This window comes from Aethalodelphis obliquidens, unplaced genomic scaffold, assembly GCF_003676395.1.
Source record: "Aethalodelphis obliquidens isolate GAN/ISIS:26980383/991018 unplaced genomic scaffold, ASM367639v1 scaffold90, whole genome shotgun sequence".
NCBI lineage: Eukaryota > Metazoa > Chordata > Mammalia > Artiodactyla > Delphinidae > Aethalodelphis > Aethalodelphis obliquidens.
The window spans coordinates 1,711,889-1,730,269 of NW_020838034.1; the positions used below are offsets into that span (position 1 = coordinate 1,711,889).

Genomic DNA, 18,381 nt, shown 5'->3' on the forward strand with positions numbered 1-18,381 from the left:
CCCCACTGCTCTCACCGGTTTAGCACGACCACAACTGCAGAGCCATCGGGATGTATCAGTGCCACTGTGTCCAAGTCATTCTTCTCACTGGCAACCAGCCCCACTCTCCGAGATCCCTCAGGAATGAACTTGCTGAAGTGGGAACAGGCATCGTCAGGGACCCCAGCCCAGCTCCCCTGGCCCTGAGGGCAGCTCCCATCAGTCTCTCACTTAAGAAGTCATCTTCCCTACCACCTACCCCCTCCCTCTAGAACCCTTCCAAAGCTCTGCCCTAACTCTCCAGGCCTCAAGCTGTGCGGCTGGGCGTGCCCTGCCCTCCCGCCTCCCAGTCCCAGCATCAGCATCGGGCATTCAGGGATTGTCTGTGTCTCGAATGCCAGCTAGTCACTGCCTGCCTAGATGGTGCAAGGGGGACATGCGTGCTGCTCCCAAAGTTCCCACCCTCAGCACCTTCCTGCTTCCTCACTGGGGCGGGGGGAGGGGGGAGAGGGGGCGGGGATACAATCCCAGTGCAGGAGATGCCAGGACTGGTGTGGAGTGGGGGTGCCTGCCCTCCACTCACCTGAAGTGGCCAAGGTGGTAGAACATGGGCTGTTTGTAAAATGTGTCCTTGGCGATGTCCACAATGATGGGGCTGTCGACAAAGTTGCGCACCCAATTGGGTCCCCCCTGAGGGTTTAGGGCGAGGTTCCAGTCAGTCCAGCCGACCACATGGTAGAGGAGGTTCTAGGGTAGGAACGGGGCAGAGACAAAGGCCCCCAGTGAATACAGTTAAGTGTCACATGAGGGAGACGGGCTATGGTGCCTCAGCCTTTGTGAGGGGAGTAATATCTAAGGAGCGAGGGTTTGTGAGGACAGAGGCATCGCCAGAGAAGCTGAGGAATCTGAGGCAGATGTAACCGCTCAAGCATTTGGAACGAGGGTGATGGTGTGCAGATCTGTGAAGGGAAGGCAACAGAGGGGATCATGATATCCCAAAATTTGCTCCAAAGAGTAAGCCAGCTGGGGAAAAGCTGGAGAGGAGCCTTTGGTGAGACTAGCAAGGGGTCTGAGGTGGTCTGCTTTGCGGAAAGGGAGACAGGTGGTTCACCGTGATGATGCTGTGGCTGTACTGCATCCCTCGATCCCAGGAGCCCAGCCGCACGCTCTGCTCCCAGAACTTGGAGCCCACACAGGCCTCTGAGGCAAAGAGCATGGTGTCGGGGAACAGGCGATGTGTCTCCCCCAGGGTGGCTTTTGCTGGAGCCAGAAAGTCCAGGTACCAATGTACAGCAATGCCATGAACATACTTAGCTGCTTCTGGGTCTGCCAGCACCTGTACAGGGAAAGGGAAGGACTACTGGGGAAAGAGAGCCACTGAGGCTGGGTCCTGCACAAAGGGTTCTGGAAGAGGCACTAGGACCTGAGAAGTGGGCAGTGGGATGAACACAACTTAGAGGGGGTTAAAGTGACAACCGTGGAGATTCATGGGGCCCTGGAGATGCAGAGGGGGATCACCACCACCACCAGCACCCCAGGGGTGCCACCTGGGCACCTGGTCCCAGCCAGGGTGCTCTAGGAATCAAGAGTTGGGGCGGGGAAGGCACTCTGTTCGGGAGCCAGCCATTCGGATGCTGGGCTTGGGGGTCACTAGGGCACCCATGGAGCTCCTGGTCCTTACCACCTGGGCCCAGTGGGGCAGCAGCAGGCGTTGGTCATCTAACATGAGCAGTCGGACGTTACGGTGTGTACTGTTGGCCAGGGTGGGGCCCAGGTCACGGGCGATGAAGTCTCGCTGGTGTTCAGGGGTGAAGCCCAGGCACTGGAAGGGGTACCCGCTAAATAGCCCTGCAGAAGGCTCGTTCTCAGCTGTCACTGCCCAGAACTGTAACTTGTGCTCAGCATAGGCATCCAGGAACCTGGCGAGGGAAAGGGTGTGAGTGATCATGGCCAAGACAGGGAACCAAGACCCTGGGGAATAGGAGGCCTGACTGGGTAGGGGGAAACTGAGGGGCCTGAGTCTGAAAGACCCAGAAGGTAGAAAGGGGAGCTGAGGAGATCTGGAGGCGGAACCAGATCAAGGGTTGGGACATAGACCAGGGTGTCCAAGATGGGAGGCTGGTCCGGACCCCACGGCCCTGCTGTTCCCTTACTTGACAAAGTATCTGGCCCAGGTCTGGTGGTAGAGATCCCCTGGATGACCCTTGAGTGTCCCCTTCCCATTCACTGCCCCATTGGTCTTGAGCCAAGTGGGTGATGTCCAGGGACTGGCAAAGAGTGAGACAGGGCGCTGGGCCAACTCCAGGGCTCGGTGAATCAGGGGTATCTAGAAACAAAGGTGGTGAGGAGAGAGACATCCAGAGTTGGAACATAAACAGACTGGCCCACCCAGTGTATCAGGCCTAGCTATCAGCCTCCTCCCTCCCACCCCAGGACAGAACACAGAGAGCAGAGGGCACGTTCTATGTCTCTCTGCAGACTGCTCTAGCCCGAGGCCTCTCAACCACCAGGCATCAATGCCACCGGGGCCTGAGGCAGCCAGAGTGGCCACCTTGAGCTTGACATCTTCCTCTGGGAGGCTGAAGTTGAGCAACTGGAAGTCATCAGGGGTGTCAGCATAGGTGTAGGTGCGGATGGAGAAGTCACAGCTGGCCATGGGGACCCGCATGATGTTGTATTCGATTCCTGCAGAAAAAGAAGACCAAGATATGTGTGTCTGAGTCAGTAGGAGAATGTGGGGCATTGTCTACCACTTGCCAGTCCTAAATTACGTCTGAGTTGAGGGCTAAGGGGAACTTGGGCTCTGGGTGAAGCACAGACCTACTGAGCCTGAGAGGCCCCAGGCACTCAGCAGAAGATGGGTAGGACAATCTTTTTTTTCACTGGGCATTAAGAGAGACCCATATGTCAGGGATGGGTGGATGTCAGGGTCAAAGGAAAGGTCAAAGTGTCAATTGCACTATGTCATCTTGTCCCCTCCTCCTTACCTTCTTTAGAGAAGTACGATTTGAGTAGTAAATCCCGTGCAGGAGGTGACAGGGCAAGGATGTTGAGAGCAGCAGCATCTGTCACGGCCCCTCCAAAACCCTTCACTTTCTGGAACTTCTGATCTGGCTGCAGGGTCAACAGCAGCCCTGAGGACATCCGCAGGGAATAAAGGGTGTCAGTGCACAGGGGAGAAACTCCATGGTGATTGCCGGCATGATTTAGCTCCAGGAGGACCCCAGCCTGGGTGAGGGGGGTAGTGGTTACCTGTGCCTGTGCGGTTGGCCTGGATGGTCCCCAGACTCAGCTCCATTCGGCGCCCACTGCGTGTGCTCTCAAAGCGGCTGAAGGTGCCAGGGTCAGGCAGGGCCAGGGGGTCAAGAGAGTCACAGTACGTAGCATTGCAGACACAGACCACTGAGCTGTAGCCAAAGCTTTTAGGGCTGCAGGGGCGGGCACCTGGGAGGGAGAGAGCACAAGAGAGGCAAGGGCTGAAGGAGGAAGATGGGGAGAAGGGACACACTAGTTGGAAGGGAAGACTGAATACTGATTTCAAAGATTCTCTTGATGTACCCCACAGTTGGTCTCAGTCACTCAAAAGGGTTTAGTGAGCATCTAATGAAGGCCACCACCGTATGTCAGAGACTACCAAAGGACCATAAGGCAGAAGGGGGCCTCGGGGCTCCCTCCCTCCTCCTTGACTCTCACCTGATGCCCACGACACGGCCTGAAGTAGAAGCAATCCCATGAGGCTGGGAGCCATGATGCCTACTCTGTCCTGGGGCTTGGGACACTCCTGAAAACAGGATGAGGAGAGGCTAGAGGGCAAGCCCCTCTCCACCTCTCATCTACTCTCCCAGGCAGGGCTCGGCTGCCTGTGGGCACCCAGCCTAGTCTCCCACCTTTAATAGAATGGAACAAAGCCCACAGACACCTGGGTCCAGACACCCTCCAAGCCCTCTGCTAATAATAGCTCTCTGCCCACCCCGACCAGGACCCTCCTCCACCCCTCGTCCTAACCATTTCTACCTCAACCTCACCTTCCCTCCATCTGTCCCTCCATCAAAGGGCCGTGATGGCCTGGTTTCGAGGAGAGTGTGTCGTTCACTGAATTCCAGAGCCTGGAGGGCCAGGATTCCAGAAAGAGCGACAAGACCAATTTGGGAGCCCTGGCCCACTCACCTCTCTGGAAGGACCTGAAAACACCATCACCAGATGAGAAGACTGCAGGGTTCCCAAACCTCGGAGGGATAGAGTATCAGCTAAATAAAAACAGGGGTGCAGGAGCCTGAGGTAGCTCTACGTACCAGGTGAGCCCTGCGAGTTAATTCCGGCAAAATGGAGTGGATGTGTCACGTGATAACTATGGGAGCGTCACATGACACGAGAAGTGAGGCAATCGCAGCCATACTTGTAAAGGGCAACTGACTTCTTCTGGGCTGTTGGTGATTATACACCCTATGAAATTCTGGAAGGCATGTATGGATGACAACTTTAGGAAGAATCTAAAAGAAAGATCTGAATGAAGGACTGGGTAGAGGCTCCCGAATCCCAAAGGATGGGAACCACAGCAGGCACACTGCTTTCTTGAGAAAAAATTTTAGTCATGCTAATAAAGGTGATACTAATAAAAGAGGTTCACTGTGCAAAATACTGAGACCAAAATACTGAGAGATGATTAAGAAGTCTTTGCCCTGTCGAGGTTCAGAAGGCTCATAAGAGTCAGACTCTTACAGGGATGGTAACAGATAAAGACAACATTGGTAACAGGTGTGCACAGAGAGGCCCTTCATGCTGGGGTTATCCTGGAAGGTTTCATGGAGGAGAAGAGGTGAGGTTTAGGGAATATTAACCAGAGAAGTGCAGGGACGATGGGCCCTGGGCAGAGGGACAGTGCTTCTCCAGTCCTCACTTGTTTCATCATCAGATGCAGATGAGAAGGAAATCACAGGACAGGGGGGTTGTGTAAAGTAGTTCAGAAACTGGAAAGTGTGGTACGAAGCTGCATCCTCAGTGGATGTGACAAGGGGGTTGTCCATGGTGTTGTCTCATGGGCCACATCATATTGATTCAGTGGGAATGACACAGAATTATGACCTGACTGACTACAGCTCTCTGAGCCTACTTCGTCACCTGTAAAATGGAGGGAATACCACCACCTCACCAGGCCACTACTGAAATCAGGGAGATAAGCACAGTGCCTGGTACAGAGTAGACACTTGGGAACCACTTGTTTGCTGTGCCTTTTTGTTTTTTTAAATTATCTCAGTGAAGTCTTTCCAGACACACTCCAGGCAAAATTGACCATTTCTTCTTCTAGGTTCCTGTAGCCTTATAGGAGCTATAGTCTCACTGAGACTATACTGAATATAGACTATACTGAATACAGTCTCAGTGAGACGAGCTTGGTTTGAATCCTGGCTCTACCACTTACTGGCTGTTTGACCTTCAATAAATTACTTAATCACTCTAAGCCTCTGTTTCCCATCTATAAAAGGGGAGAGATAACTCCTATCTCACAAAATTGTTGTGAGGTGGAAGTATGATAATGTGTGTCTAGCACACTGCTTGGCACCAAATACTGCAACAAGTTAGGGCTGTGTTTATGGAAGGAGCTTGGAGCTCCCCAAAGGAATGGCTTACTCGTTCTAAGTAGAAGACCTGGCACAGGGTGGGTAGGTGCCAGCTTGTTGCATTGAATTGAACCATCATCACTATGTCAAATCGGCCCCATCTAGACTTCCTGTTTTTCCAGGAAATGCTGCACAGGGCTTGTTCTTGGGAAGAGGGCAGGTGATCTTACTTCCCTCTAGTTCACTCACTCCACAAATATTTATGGATATTAAGTACATACTACATTTGCCCCTACCTCCTCTGTTGGCTTTGTTTATTTTTTAACATCTTTATTGGAGTATAATTGCTTTACAATGGTGTGTTAGTTTCTGAGTTTCTGCTGTATAACAAAGAGTATCAGCTATACATATACACATATCCCCATATCCCCTCCCCCTTGCGTCTCCCTCCCACCCTTCCTATCCCACCCCTCTAGGTGGTCACAAAGCACAGACCTGATCTCCCTGTGCTATGTGCTCTGTTGGCCTTAGAGCCCCACCCCCCTCCCTGTTTCCCTCTGCAGGCACAGAGTTTGTGAGTGTCCTGTTTCTTCTCTCACAATGTGGTTTGCCCTTGAGGCTTTTATATTTTATTTTCTAAATAAAGTTGGTTATTATAAGGGCTAATAATATTTATTGAGTACTTATTCTGTGCTACTTTATGCTCATAGTCTCATTTTATTCTAATGTGGCAGATACTATTATTTTCCCCATTTTAGAGATGAGGAACCTAAGACTCTGAAAGGTCATGAAGTTGCCCTAAGTCGCTTGACTACTCAGCTGTGGAACCTGGATTTGTAATGAGGCGGGGTGGGCACATGGCCCCTCAGCTTGCGGCTGTTAGCCCGAGACCCTGAGCACCACGGTTAAAGGTCCCGCTCCACCAACAGTCAGCCTGGCAGTGGTCCTCTCAGCAGAGAGTGGGTTAGGCCGAGGCAGATCTCGGCCTTCTCGCCGGGACCCTCCAGGCCCTCCAGCCGCGGGGCCAGCGGGTGAGCTGGGGTGCCCCGGGGACAAGCTGAGGGCTGTGTCCCGCAGAGCTACAAGCCCTCACCACAGCCACCCACTGGCCAGGTCCAGGCCTCAAAGCAGCAGCAAACCTCTGCCCCATCCCCCCCTGTGCAGCCTAATGGCAGTGGTGGTCTCCATGGGTCCCAGGCCATGGAGGCCTCAGCAACTGCAGTATATGGACACTGCCATTAAGGTAACAGCTTCAGGGACTTCCCTGGTAGCATCATGGTTAAGAATCCGCCTGCCAATGCAGGGGACAGGGGTTCGATCCCCGCTCTGGGAAGATCCCACATGCCACGGAGCAACTAAGCCCGTGCACCACAACTACTGAGCCTACGCTCTAGAGCCCGCGAGCCACAACTACTGAGCCTGCGTGCTGCAACTACTGAAGCCCGCACGCCTAGAGCCCGTGCTCCACAACAAGAGAAGCCACTGCAATGAGAAGCCCGTGCACCGCAACGAAGAGCCCCGCTCTCCGCAGTTACAGAAAGCCTGCGTGCAGCAACGAAGACCCAATGCAGCCAAAAATTTAAATTAATTAATTAATTAAAATAAATTTTTAAAAAAAGGTAACAGCTTCAACCAGCTTCAGTTTCTCCCTTCACATTTCTAAGATTGGTACAGCTTAGATCAGTTGTCTCCCGCTAGGAGGTGGCCAGAGGTCAGGGTTAAGCTGCAAGGACACTGCACATCATTATTTGAGGTCCACCTCTGTGGCTGGGGCTATTCTCAAAGAAGGGCAATCGTTGTGAGCTGGGAATTCACCTGACTGGTATTTGCTACAACATGTATTCCTATCAATCCTATACAAATCATTCTCTCCAGTGTAAATGAAAAGCCTGAGGGCCGGCTGGGTCCCTGGGCGCCTGGCTCCCTCAGTGATGATGGCTGGGCAGGGTCTGGGGACCTGGCCCTGAGGGTGCCGCCAGCTGAGATCTGCCTCTTCAGCAGGGCCTGGGCACTGGCAGTAAGACCCATACTGGGTGCTGCACCAACGCTCCCGGCAGGGTAACTGGCCCTCACAAGGACCCCCTCCTTTAGCCAGGACCTGGACCTCAGAGAGTAAAGGTTGAGCCTTTGGGACCTTGCCCTTTCTCGTCAGAATAGAGAATAACATTTGTTTTGGTGGAGGTTTACAGGAATGCTGTGACCTGACCGTGACCTGACCTCAAGAACAAAGGATCTGACACCAAAGAAGTCTGCAACAACTAACCACAGCCCTCCCTCACCTTTCCTATAAATGAGCTTTGCTGAAAGCTTTCTTTCCGGGAGTTCAGGTTTTTAAGGCATAAGCCACCCGTCTCCTTGCACGGCCCTGCAATAAATCTTTCTCTCTCCAAATTCCGACGTTGTGGTATTGTTTGGCCTCACTATGCGTTGGGCACACGGACTTGCATCCGATAAGATTTGTATCCAGGGTCCTATGACACAAATGACACATTTGATGAGAGCCTCCAGTGTGCCAAATGCTACATTAGCTGCCGGTTATTTTCAAAAGCTGCTGTGCTGGTCTGCAGCGTTTGTTTTGTATTGTTTTAAAATCGTCCCATGTTTTCTACACGTGTTTTACCTGCTCAAAATGAAGCCCGGGCTTCCCTGGTGGCGCAGTGGTTGAGAGTCCGCCTGCCGATGCAGGGGACGCGGGTTCGTGACCCGGTCCGGGAGGATCCCACATGCCGCGGAGCAGCTGGGCCCGTGAGCCATGACCGCTGAGCCTGCGCATCCGGAGCCTGTGCTCCGCAATGGGAGAGGCCAAAACGGTGAGAGGCCCGCGTTCCGCAAAAAAAAAAAAAATGAAGCCCAAGTTGGCTTCTGAAGTGCTGGCTACGTGGCAACATTTCTGGATCTGTGTTCTTCAAAGGCATTGGTCGGGGATAACTTGTCAATAATGAAACAGAATCCAGGGCTCCCAGGTTGGGCAAGATGGATTGATTTTCAGCTGGGGAGAGGCAGGTCTGCCTCTCTTCCCAAGCTTCACTCTCCCTGTCCTGGGAGATCTCAGCCCAACAGCCTGAGCACCCCTTTTCATAAAAAGTATTTCCTCACATACTCTCTACTATCCTGAAATGAACCTATAGATAATATGACTTACCTACACACATAATTTAAGAGAATCAATATAGTTGCCTTAATTGGCATATAAAGGAAAGATAATGGGACTATTTTTTATAGCAAAATATGTTTTCAATAAGTAAATGCTTAGGCATGATTACCTACAAGACATTATAAAATAGTCAGATATGTACTAACCTAAATGGAATAAATTAGGATTTAACAGAAGCAAAAACAGCCCATGAATTAATAATTTCAATATGTAAGTTTCATCATATGTCATTTTTACAATACGTAATTATTATTGTGCTGCAAAAACATAAAATATATGATAAATCAAAATGCTTAAAAGTCAATCTTTATGAATAAGATTCAGTGCATTCCACATGTCTTCACAAATTCACTATTTGATTCTAGGCCTTAGCAATTCAGTAAGGAAAAGGACAGTCTTTTCAACAAACGGCGCTGAGATGACTGGATATCATGCAAAAAGACAAATGTAGGGACTTTCCTGGTGGCGCAGTGGTTAAGAATTGCCTGCCAATGCAGGGGATACAGGTTCGAGCCCTGGTCCGGGAAGATCCCACATGCCGCGGAGCAACTAAGCCCGTGTGCCACAACTACTGAGCCTGCACTCTAGAGCCCACAAGCCACAACTACTGAGCCCACATGCCACAACTACTGAAGCCTGTGCGCCTAGAGCCCGTGCTCTGCAACAAGAGAAAACCCCACTCACCGCAACTAGAGAAAGCCTGTGCGCAGCAATGAAGACCCAAAGCAGCCAAAAATTAAAAATATATATATATAAATAAATAAATTTATTTTTTTTAAAAAGATAAACTTAGACCCTTACCTCACTCCATAATCAAAAATCAAAGCAAAATGGATCACAGACTTAAATGTAAGAGCTAAAATGCTTAATTTTCTGGAAGAAGGAAGGCTAGGAGTAAATCTTTGTGACCTTGGATTAGCCAGTGGTTTCTTTTTCTTTTGTTTTAGGCAACAACAAACACTTGTTTTCTCACATAGTTTCTGTGGGTAAGGAATTCAGGAGTGGCTCATCTGGATGGTTCAGACTTGAGGCTTCTCAAAAGACTGTAGCCAAGATGTTGGTCAGGGCTGCTATCATCTGTAGTAGGCTTGACTGGGCTGAGGCTCTGCTTCCAAGTTAAGCCACTAACATAGGTGGTGAACTGGGGCTGGCTGTTGGCAGAAGGCCTCAGTTCCCTACCATGTGGAATAATTCATAGGGCTGCTTGAGTGTCCTCACAACATGGCAGCTGGATTCCTCTCCAGTGAGTGATCTAAGAGATTGTAAGGCGGAAGCCACAAGGTCCTAGCCTCAGGAGTCACACATTATCATTTTCACAATACCCTATTGGTTACACAGGTCTTCTATACAGATGTGTGGGGGGCAGAGGGGCTAAATAAAGGTGTAAACACCAGGAGGTGGGGATCATTTGGGGGCCATCTAGGAGGCAATCTGCCATAGTCCGTCCCCTGGCTTCCCATAAGTCATGTCCCTCCCACATGTAAATACTATTACTTCCTCCCAAGGTTCCCAGAAGTCTCATCTTCTTATAGCTTAAGTCCAGAATCTCTTTAGACAATGGTTTCTTATTTATGATTCCAAAACACAAATGACAGAAGAAAAAAAAGATAAATTGGACTTCATCAAAATGAAAAGTGTAAAAAAAAAAAAAAAAGAAAAGTGTTCGTGTTTCAAAGGATGTCATCAAGAAAGTGAAAAGACATCCCACAAAATGGGATAAAATACTTTCAAATCATATCTCTGATAGAGGCCTAGTATCCAAAATATATAAAGGACTCTTATAACTCAGTAATTAGAAGATAACCCAATTAAAAAATGGGCAAAGGACTTGAATAGATATTTCTCCAAAGATAATATAAAAATGGGCACCAAGTGCATGAAAAGATGCTTGACAACATTAGTCATTAAGGAAACGCAAATCAAAACCACTATGATGGGCTTCCCTGGTGGTGCAGTGGTTGGGAGTCTGCCTCCCGATGCAGGGGACGCGGGTTCGTGACCCGGTCCGGGAGGATCCCACATGCCGCGGAGCGGCTGGTCCCGTGAGCCACGGCCGCTGAGCCTGCGCGTCCGGAGCCTGTGCTCCGCAACGGGAGAGGCCACAGCAGTGAGAGGCCCGCATACCGCAAAAAAACCCAACACTATGAGATACCACCTCATAGGCACTAGGATGGCTATGATCAAAAAGACAGACAATAACAAGTGTTAGCAAGGATGTGCAGAAATTAGAACGCTCATATGTTACCGTGGGAATGTAAAGTGGTGCAGCCACTTTGGAAAACAGTTTGGCAGTTTCTCAAAATGTTAAACATAGAGTTACGATGTGACCCAGCAACTCCATTTCTAGGTATCTCCTTAAAAGAAATGAAAACATTTGTCCACCCGAAGACTCGCACATGAATATTTACAGCAGCGTTATTTATGGAAAGAAACTAAATGTCCATCAGCTGGTGAATAAATACACAAATAGTGGTATTTCATTAAATGGAATACTATTCAGCAATAAAAAGGAACAAAATGCTGATACATGCTACGATATGAATGTACCTCAGAAACATCATGTTAAGTGAAAGAAGCCAGACAAAAAGACCACACATTGTGTGATTCCATTTATATGAAATTCCAGAGTAAGCAAATCTGTAGAGACAGAAAATAGATTAGTGCTTGTCTGGGGCTGGAGTGGGAATGGAGATTAACTGTTGCAAAACTCTGTAAATTTACTCAAAATCATTGAACTGTACACTTAAAAGGAGAAACTTTTATAGTATGTAAATTACACCTCAATGAAGCTAGTAAAAAAACTTTACTTTTATTACATATTTGCAGTTGGTTCATTGCTTTTGCAGGTACGCTACTGCATTGAAACTCTTTTAAACGAAGTATATTGCATAGCTGGAAGTGCTCTAATACACTGAGTAGACAGATGCAATAATGTCAAGACAATGTATTTTATTTAAGCTTCCTTCTCCATAATGATCTCCTCCTAAATTATTGGGCTGTTCCAAAAAACAAAAAAACACCTTGTAAAACTTTTCTGCATTATTAATGAAGTCCTGCTGATTTATATTTGATTTTATATTTGCATACATTGTTGTTGTTGTTTTAATAAATTTATTTATTTATTTGCCTGCATTGGGTCTTTGTTGCTGTGCATGGGCTCTCTCTAGTTGCGGTGAGTGGGGTTTTCTCTTGTTGCAGAGCACGGGCTCTAGGCGTGCGGGCTTCAGTAGTTGTGGCACGTGGGCTCAGCAGCTGTGGTTCGCAGGCTCTAGAGCGCAGGCTCAGTAGTTGTGGCACACGGGCTTAGTTGCTCTGTGGCATGTGGGATCTTCCCGGACCAGGGCACGAACCTGTGTCCCCTGCATTGGCAGGCGGATTTTTAACCACTGAGCCCCCAGGGAAGCCCTTTGCATATATTGTTGAGCAGAACATCCCAAAGTCAAGTAGAATGAGAGACAATTCTTCTTTGTGCAGGACTGTCCTCCATGTTATAGATGGTCTACCTTTCCTGTCCTTCCACTAAATCCTCAAAGTGCCTCCTAATCCTGGTCTCCACTAAAGAGACGTTTCCAAAATGCCCGCTAGGGGGTGACTGAGAACCACTGCCCTTAGGGGAGTCACCTCAAACGCCCAGGTTGCAGTAGCCACTAGGGACGTACTAGGTGGGCACAAATGCGTTCCTCGGTCCCCTTTGCACAGCACTTTTATTTTATTTTGTATTTTTTTTGGCCGTGCCGCAAGTCATGTGGGATCTTAGTTCCCCGACCAGGGATCGAACCTGTGTCCCTGCAGTGGAAGTGCGGAGCCTTAACCACTGCTCGCCAGGGAAGTCCCTGCACAGCACTTTTTTTTTTTTTTTTGCGGTACGCGGGCCTCTCACTGCTGTGGCCTGTCCTGTTGCGGAGCTCAGGCTCCGGACGCGCAGGCTCAGCGACCATGGCTCACGGGCCCAGCCGCTCCGCGGCATGTGGGATCCTCCCAGACCGGGGAATGAACCCGTGTCCCCTGCATCGGCAGGCAGACTCTCAACCACTGCGCCACCAGGGAAGCCCTTGCACAGCACTTTTAAAAGACTTAGCTAAACACCAAGGGAGAACAACTGGGAAATAAATATAAGCGAAAAGCAGAAATACAAAAATAGTTTGGCTGACCCAGCACAAGAGTTCTGATCCCACTTCAGCCAGCCCTGTGACAAGCTGTAGGCTTGGCTCAGATAGCAAACTCCAGCCCTGGAGCCTGGCAAGTACCATGTCACGGGCTCCTTGCTCTTTGGGTCTCAGATCAACTCCCCAAGGAGGGTGCCTCCTTCCCAGTCCCACTGTCACCTCCATGGTCAAGTCAAAGAGAGACACTCTTATGCCATGCATAGCAGAGTAGGTGCTCAAAAAATACTCAAGAGATGAATGAATGGATAAACCTTACCAGTCAACCTGGAACCTGTCCTTTCAGCTCTGGTTTCTGATCTGAAGATACACCACTCCTCCTGATTACTGACATCAAATGACTTGTTTCTCGGGCAATTGATTTATTGATTACGGCAATAAAGTTAGTTTGATTAACCAACTCTTTTAAAAAAATATTTATTTATTTGGCTGTGCTGGGTCTTAGTTGCAGCACGTGGAATCTTCGTTGCGGCATGCGGAAACTTAGTTGCAGGATATGGGATCTAGTTCCCTGACCAGGAATTGAACCTGGGCCCTCTGCATTGGGAGCACGGAGCCTTAGCCACTGGACCACCAGGGAAGTCCCTGATTAACCAACTCTTAAACAATAACCATAGCATACTTGTAAAGCTCAGTGCAAATGGAAAGTATTTTTACCTCACATGCTCCCATATAATTTTTCTCAAGATACCAACAGCTAATCTTTCATGAGTGCTTATTACATGCATTAGCCTGACAACCCCATGTTACAGACGAGAAAACTGACTTAGGTCAAGTGAGTGGCAGAGTCAAGCCTAAATTCAGGTCTGTCCTACCCTGAAGCCCAAGCAGCTCTTAGCCATCATGTCATACAGCCTCCCAGATATTTCAGTTGCATATTTTTAGTCTTCTGTAAGTTTATAAATGGTCACAGGGCAAATCTCATGGTTAATATTTCTCTGAAACTTTAAAACTCTTCACTTAGAGACAAGCACAGAATCGGGGCTCAAGTTTACTGAATGAATGAATGGGTTAAGGTACCAACTGCACCTTCTTGCTGTTTAAGGTCCTGCTTGTCAGTGTTTCAGAGACTGTCCTTGGTGTGGTTTGAAGCAAAGGAGTGGTGAACTTCAGGAAGAATGAAGTTAACTCTGAACAAGACTATTACAGTGAGAGTGAGACCTAACTAAGACGATTTGGTGGAGGCAACAGGAAGTATGATTCAAATACTGAACAACTGTGAGCCTGCTCGCACATTCCTTATTGTTCTGAGCTTCCCATGCAGGGTTGTAATGAGGCTCATTGAAGATAACAGTATCTGAGAAGGGACTTCCCCGGTGGTGCAGTGGTTAAGAATCCACCTACCAATGCAGGGGACAGGGGTTCGAGCTCTGGTCCGGGAAGATCCCACATGCTGTGGAGTAACTAAGTCCATGAGCCACAACTACTGAGCCTGCGCGCTAGAGCCCGCGAGCCACAACTACTAAGCCCACACGCCTAGAGCCTGTGCTCTGTAACAAGAGAAGCCACTGCAATGACAAGGCCCTGTACCACAAGGAAGAGTAGCCCCCACTCACCACAACTAGAGAAAGCCTGCACGCAGCAACAAAGACCCAACGCAGCCACACACACAAAAAAAATCTGAGATGTTCCTTGTGAACTGTAAAATTCCATATAGATGGCTGGAATTATTACTGTTACTGTTATCCAGGCTTCGTTTCTTCCCTCCAGGTACAGTAGAAGGAGTCTTCTGTGCGAGGCCTCTACCTCCACCCTTGCTCCCTCCAGCCGCCACCATTTCTCTCCTGTTCCCCTCAAGAAGAGGCAATAAGGAAGGGTGTTTCAGCATGAACACCCGAGTGATTATACAGGATTGAAATCCTTGCTTCATTTCTCACTAGAACTGAGATATTGGGAAGTTTCTTGACTTCTCAGAGCTTCAGTTTTCTCATCTCCAAAACTCTTGCCTCATGGGTTGTTATGATGATTTCATGCAACAATGCATGTAATATTACATGTAATATGTAATTACATGTAATTATGTAATATTAATATTATCCAAACCTCTGGAATGAGTTGCTACACCTCTCTCCACTTCCTACACTCCACGGGCTGATACTGGGCCCTCCTGGCTCCAAAACTGCTCTTGCCAAGGTCACTAATGATCCCTCTGTTGCTAAGTCCAATGAATAGTGCTCAGCCTTTTTTTTTTTTAATATAAATTTATTTATTTATTTATTTCGGTCTGCGTTGGGTCTTTGTTGCTGCGTGCAGTCTTCCTCTAGTTGCGTCGAGTGGGGGCTACTCTTCGTTGCGGTGCATGGGCTTTTCATTGCGGTGGCTTCTCTTATTGCGGAGCATAGGCTCTAGGCACAGGGGCTTCAGTAGTTGTGGCTCGCAGGCTCAGTAGTTGTGGCGCACAGGCTCAGTAGTTGTGGCACTCTGTGGCATGTGTGATCTTCCCGGACCAGGGCTCAAACCCGCATCCCCTGCATTGGCAGGTGGATTCCTAACCACTGCGCCACCAGGAAAGTCCCTGCTCAGCCCTTATTCGACTGGACTTTTTACCTCCTAGAAGCACTCTCTTTTGTTTTCATGACTCCACACTGTGCTGCTTTGGATGTCCTCCCACTTCTTTGGCTGTTCCTTCTCTTTTGCAGGCTTCGCGTCCTCTTTCTGTCTGTTCCTTAGGGTTTTGTCCTAGGCCTTCTCTTCTCATACGTCATGCTCTCTCCACAGAGATAATCCATGGCTTTGACTAACCTTCTAGTTGTTTTCTGGTTCCACAATCTCCACTTCCAATCCCAATCCTTCTCCTGGGATGGACTCTGTGATGTGACTCTGCCCTCCAGACCTTTCCTCTGGGTGTCTCACAGACACTTCAGCAGGACCATCATGAGAGCATCATCTCCTCCAGCCAAACCCACTCTTCCTCCTGTGTTTTTTTTCCCCATGAATAGAACCTCTTCCTCACAGAACCTGGGGCTCATCCTTGACTCTGTCCTTTCCCTGTACCCTTCTCCCTGTCTATTCTCTTCTAAGCTACTGAAACATCTCTTGCTTGGCCTCCTACACTCTACTTTTCTCCTCCAATCCATTCACCAAGAACTGGATGGTCTAACTAAAATACAAATTCTGAAGCTACCACTCTCCCTCCTAAAATCCTTCAACAGCTCCACACTGCCTTTTAAGAGGGCTACCGGGACCTGGCATCTTTGTTCCAGTCTCATTTCTCACCTCTCCACTTGGACCATATGCTCCAATCACATTTCGTCTAATAGGCCACATTCCATCTTGCCTCTCTGCTCTATGCTATTTTCTTCTCCTCTCTTGAAAAAAAATGAATAACTATTCTTTTTCATCATTAACTTCTCAGCCTTAATGTCCCTACCATCAGTACCATTTTCCTGACACCCCTGAATGAGCTGGGCACCCCTGCTATGTGCTCCCCAAGACACATATTTGACAAATCATAATTGGGCATCTACTATGTGCCAGGCACTGTTCTAGACCCTGGAGATACAGTAATGAATAAGATTATAAAGTCCCTGGCCCTATGGAGCTTATGTTCTAGTGGTGGTGGAAGACAAAAAACAGGTACATTCAGGTGGCCGTGAGAACTATGAAACAAAATAAAGGGGAAGGGGAATTTCCCTGGCGGTCCATTGGTTAAGACTTAGCCTTCCAGGGATTTCCCTGGTGGCTCAGTGGCTAAGAATCCGCCTGCCAATGCAGGGGACATGGGTCTGAGCCGTGGTCTGGGAAGATCCCACATGCCGTGGAGCAACTAAGTCCATGCACCACAGCTACTGAGCCTGTGCTCTAGAGCCCACAAGCCACAACTACTGAGCCCACATGCCACAACTACTAAGCCCACGTGCCTAGAGCCTGTGCTCCGCAACAAGAGAAGCCTGCGCACCGCAACAAAGACCCAACGCAGCCAAAAATAAAAAAAAATTAAAAATAAAAAAAAAGACTTAGCCTTCCAATGAAGGGGGTGCCGGTTCAATCCCTGGTGCGGGAGCTAAGATTCCCACATGTCTTGAGGCCAAAAAGCCAAAACATAAAACGGAAGCAACATTGTAACAAATCCAGTAAAGACTTTAAAAATGGTCCACATCAAAACAAAAAAATCTTAAAAAAAAAAGGGGAGTAAGGAAGCTGGACAGAAGGAGTGAGTGGGACAGTGATAAGCAGTGAGTTTGGAGTAAAAGGTTGGGGGTCAAGTTCTTCTGCAGGGCCTTGGTGGCCACAGTGAGGAGTCTGAATTTTGCTCCAAAATGGAAATTCACTGGACATTTTGGGGCAGGGAAGTGACAACATCAGATTTATATTTTTAAAAGATCACATTGGCTGCTGTGTAGGAATCAGACTGTAAGGGGCACGACGGAGACCAGCCTCCAATTACAGCCTGCCACAGACTGGCCCCCTTGTTCTACATCCTTTCTGCCTCAGAATCCTCCCAAAGGCTCTTTCGTATGCATCACTCTTCACCTCCATTTAGCCTAGGTAGTGCCTATTCATCTTTCTTTCAGAACTCAGCTCATATGTCATTTTCTCCAAGAAATTCTCTCCTTTCACACACACTCCTCCTGTGTGTGAGGAGCCCTTACATCTCCTTTGTAGCTCTTATTACATTTGCAATTAATTGTACAAATGGTTTAATGTCAGTTATAGCACCCAGTAGCCTGCTAACTCCTTTGTCTGCTGATCTGTCCGTGAGAAAGCCCAGTAGGGCGGGGATCAGTCTGTATCCCCAGCACGTAGCACAGCACCCGGTGCTCGTCCCGTGCTCATTGAACATCCGTCGGATGATTGAAGAATGGATAAATTACATAGACTTTCTTTCCACTCCACCCCTCAAAAAAGCAAGTGGGTAGAAGAGGATTTGAAGATTTCCCCCTCTTCTTCATTAGTAAAATACAACCATCCCTACAATTAATAATAACAATGATGATAAAAAGGTGAAGTGCAGACGCAGGGAAAGGAGAGTTAAGATGCCAAAAGTGCAAAATCCATTACGCCTACCGTCGGCGAAGCGAAACAGCAGCCCCAAACGGAGGCGAAGGGAAATCCCAGAGCAGCCTGCAAAGCGGGGTGGGCGGGGCGGTAGAAGGGGGCTCAGCAGAGCTAGGCTGCACTGCACCACGCGCAGCCGCGAGCCCCGCGGGGCCGGTGGGGCGGGGCCGGGGCCTAGCTCAAGAAGGGAGACCCCCGAATCGTCAGGAGGCGGGACGCAGGCCCTTTCCTCACGTCCTATTGGTTGTGCTGGGGACGGACTGTTTTCGCTGACCAGCCGTAGCCCTAATAGGGCGCAAGCGTATCTGGGGGTCTATTCGGAAAGAGGGCGCGGGAAGGGAGAAGCGCGCATGCGCCTCGTTTTACACTCACCAGCACACTCTAAGGGTTGGGGGAGATTGAAGATGGATTCTTGAACTTCCTCCGTTGGGAGCCTCAGGATAGGGAACATTCAGTGCCCAGAAACTGCCCCGTTGGGAACCCAATCTCCAATCCCTGCTACCTCATTTTGTCGTTCTGGCTGCGCCCT

At 49.0% G+C, this 18,381-nt stretch overlaps 1 protein-coding gene across 14 annotated transcripts in view; it reads right to left on the reverse strand.

Annotated features, from left to right (window-relative positions):
• GBA1 (glucosylceramidase beta 1) overlaps positions 1-18,003 on the reverse strand; it is a 21,906-nt gene extending 3,903 nt beyond the window's left edge. For 9 of the 14 annotated variants that reach the window (XR_003430442.1, XR_003430441.1, XR_003430440.1 and 6 more), the window contains exons 1-10: positions 4,147-4,226; positions 3,673-3,760; positions 3,232-3,423; positions 2,967-3,113; positions 2,531-2,664; positions 2,133-2,305; positions 1,661-1,898; positions 1,091-1,315; positions 563-726; positions 16-132 (exon numbers count right to left, since the gene is read on the reverse strand). Coding sequence is in view for 11 of the 14 variants with exons in the window: in XM_027095361.1 (XP_026951162.1) it covers positions 16-132; positions 563-726; positions 1,091-1,315; positions 1,661-1,898; positions 2,133-2,305; positions 2,531-2,664; positions 2,967-3,113; positions 3,232-3,423; positions 3,673-3,760; positions 4,147-4,173 (1,505 nt within the window). In the remaining 3 variants the exon portion in view is untranslated. The other 5 variants (XM_027095363.1, XM_027095362.1, XM_027095365.1 and 2 more) reach the window with 5 other exon arrangements.
• Positions 18,004-18,381: the final 378 nt, after the last annotated feature.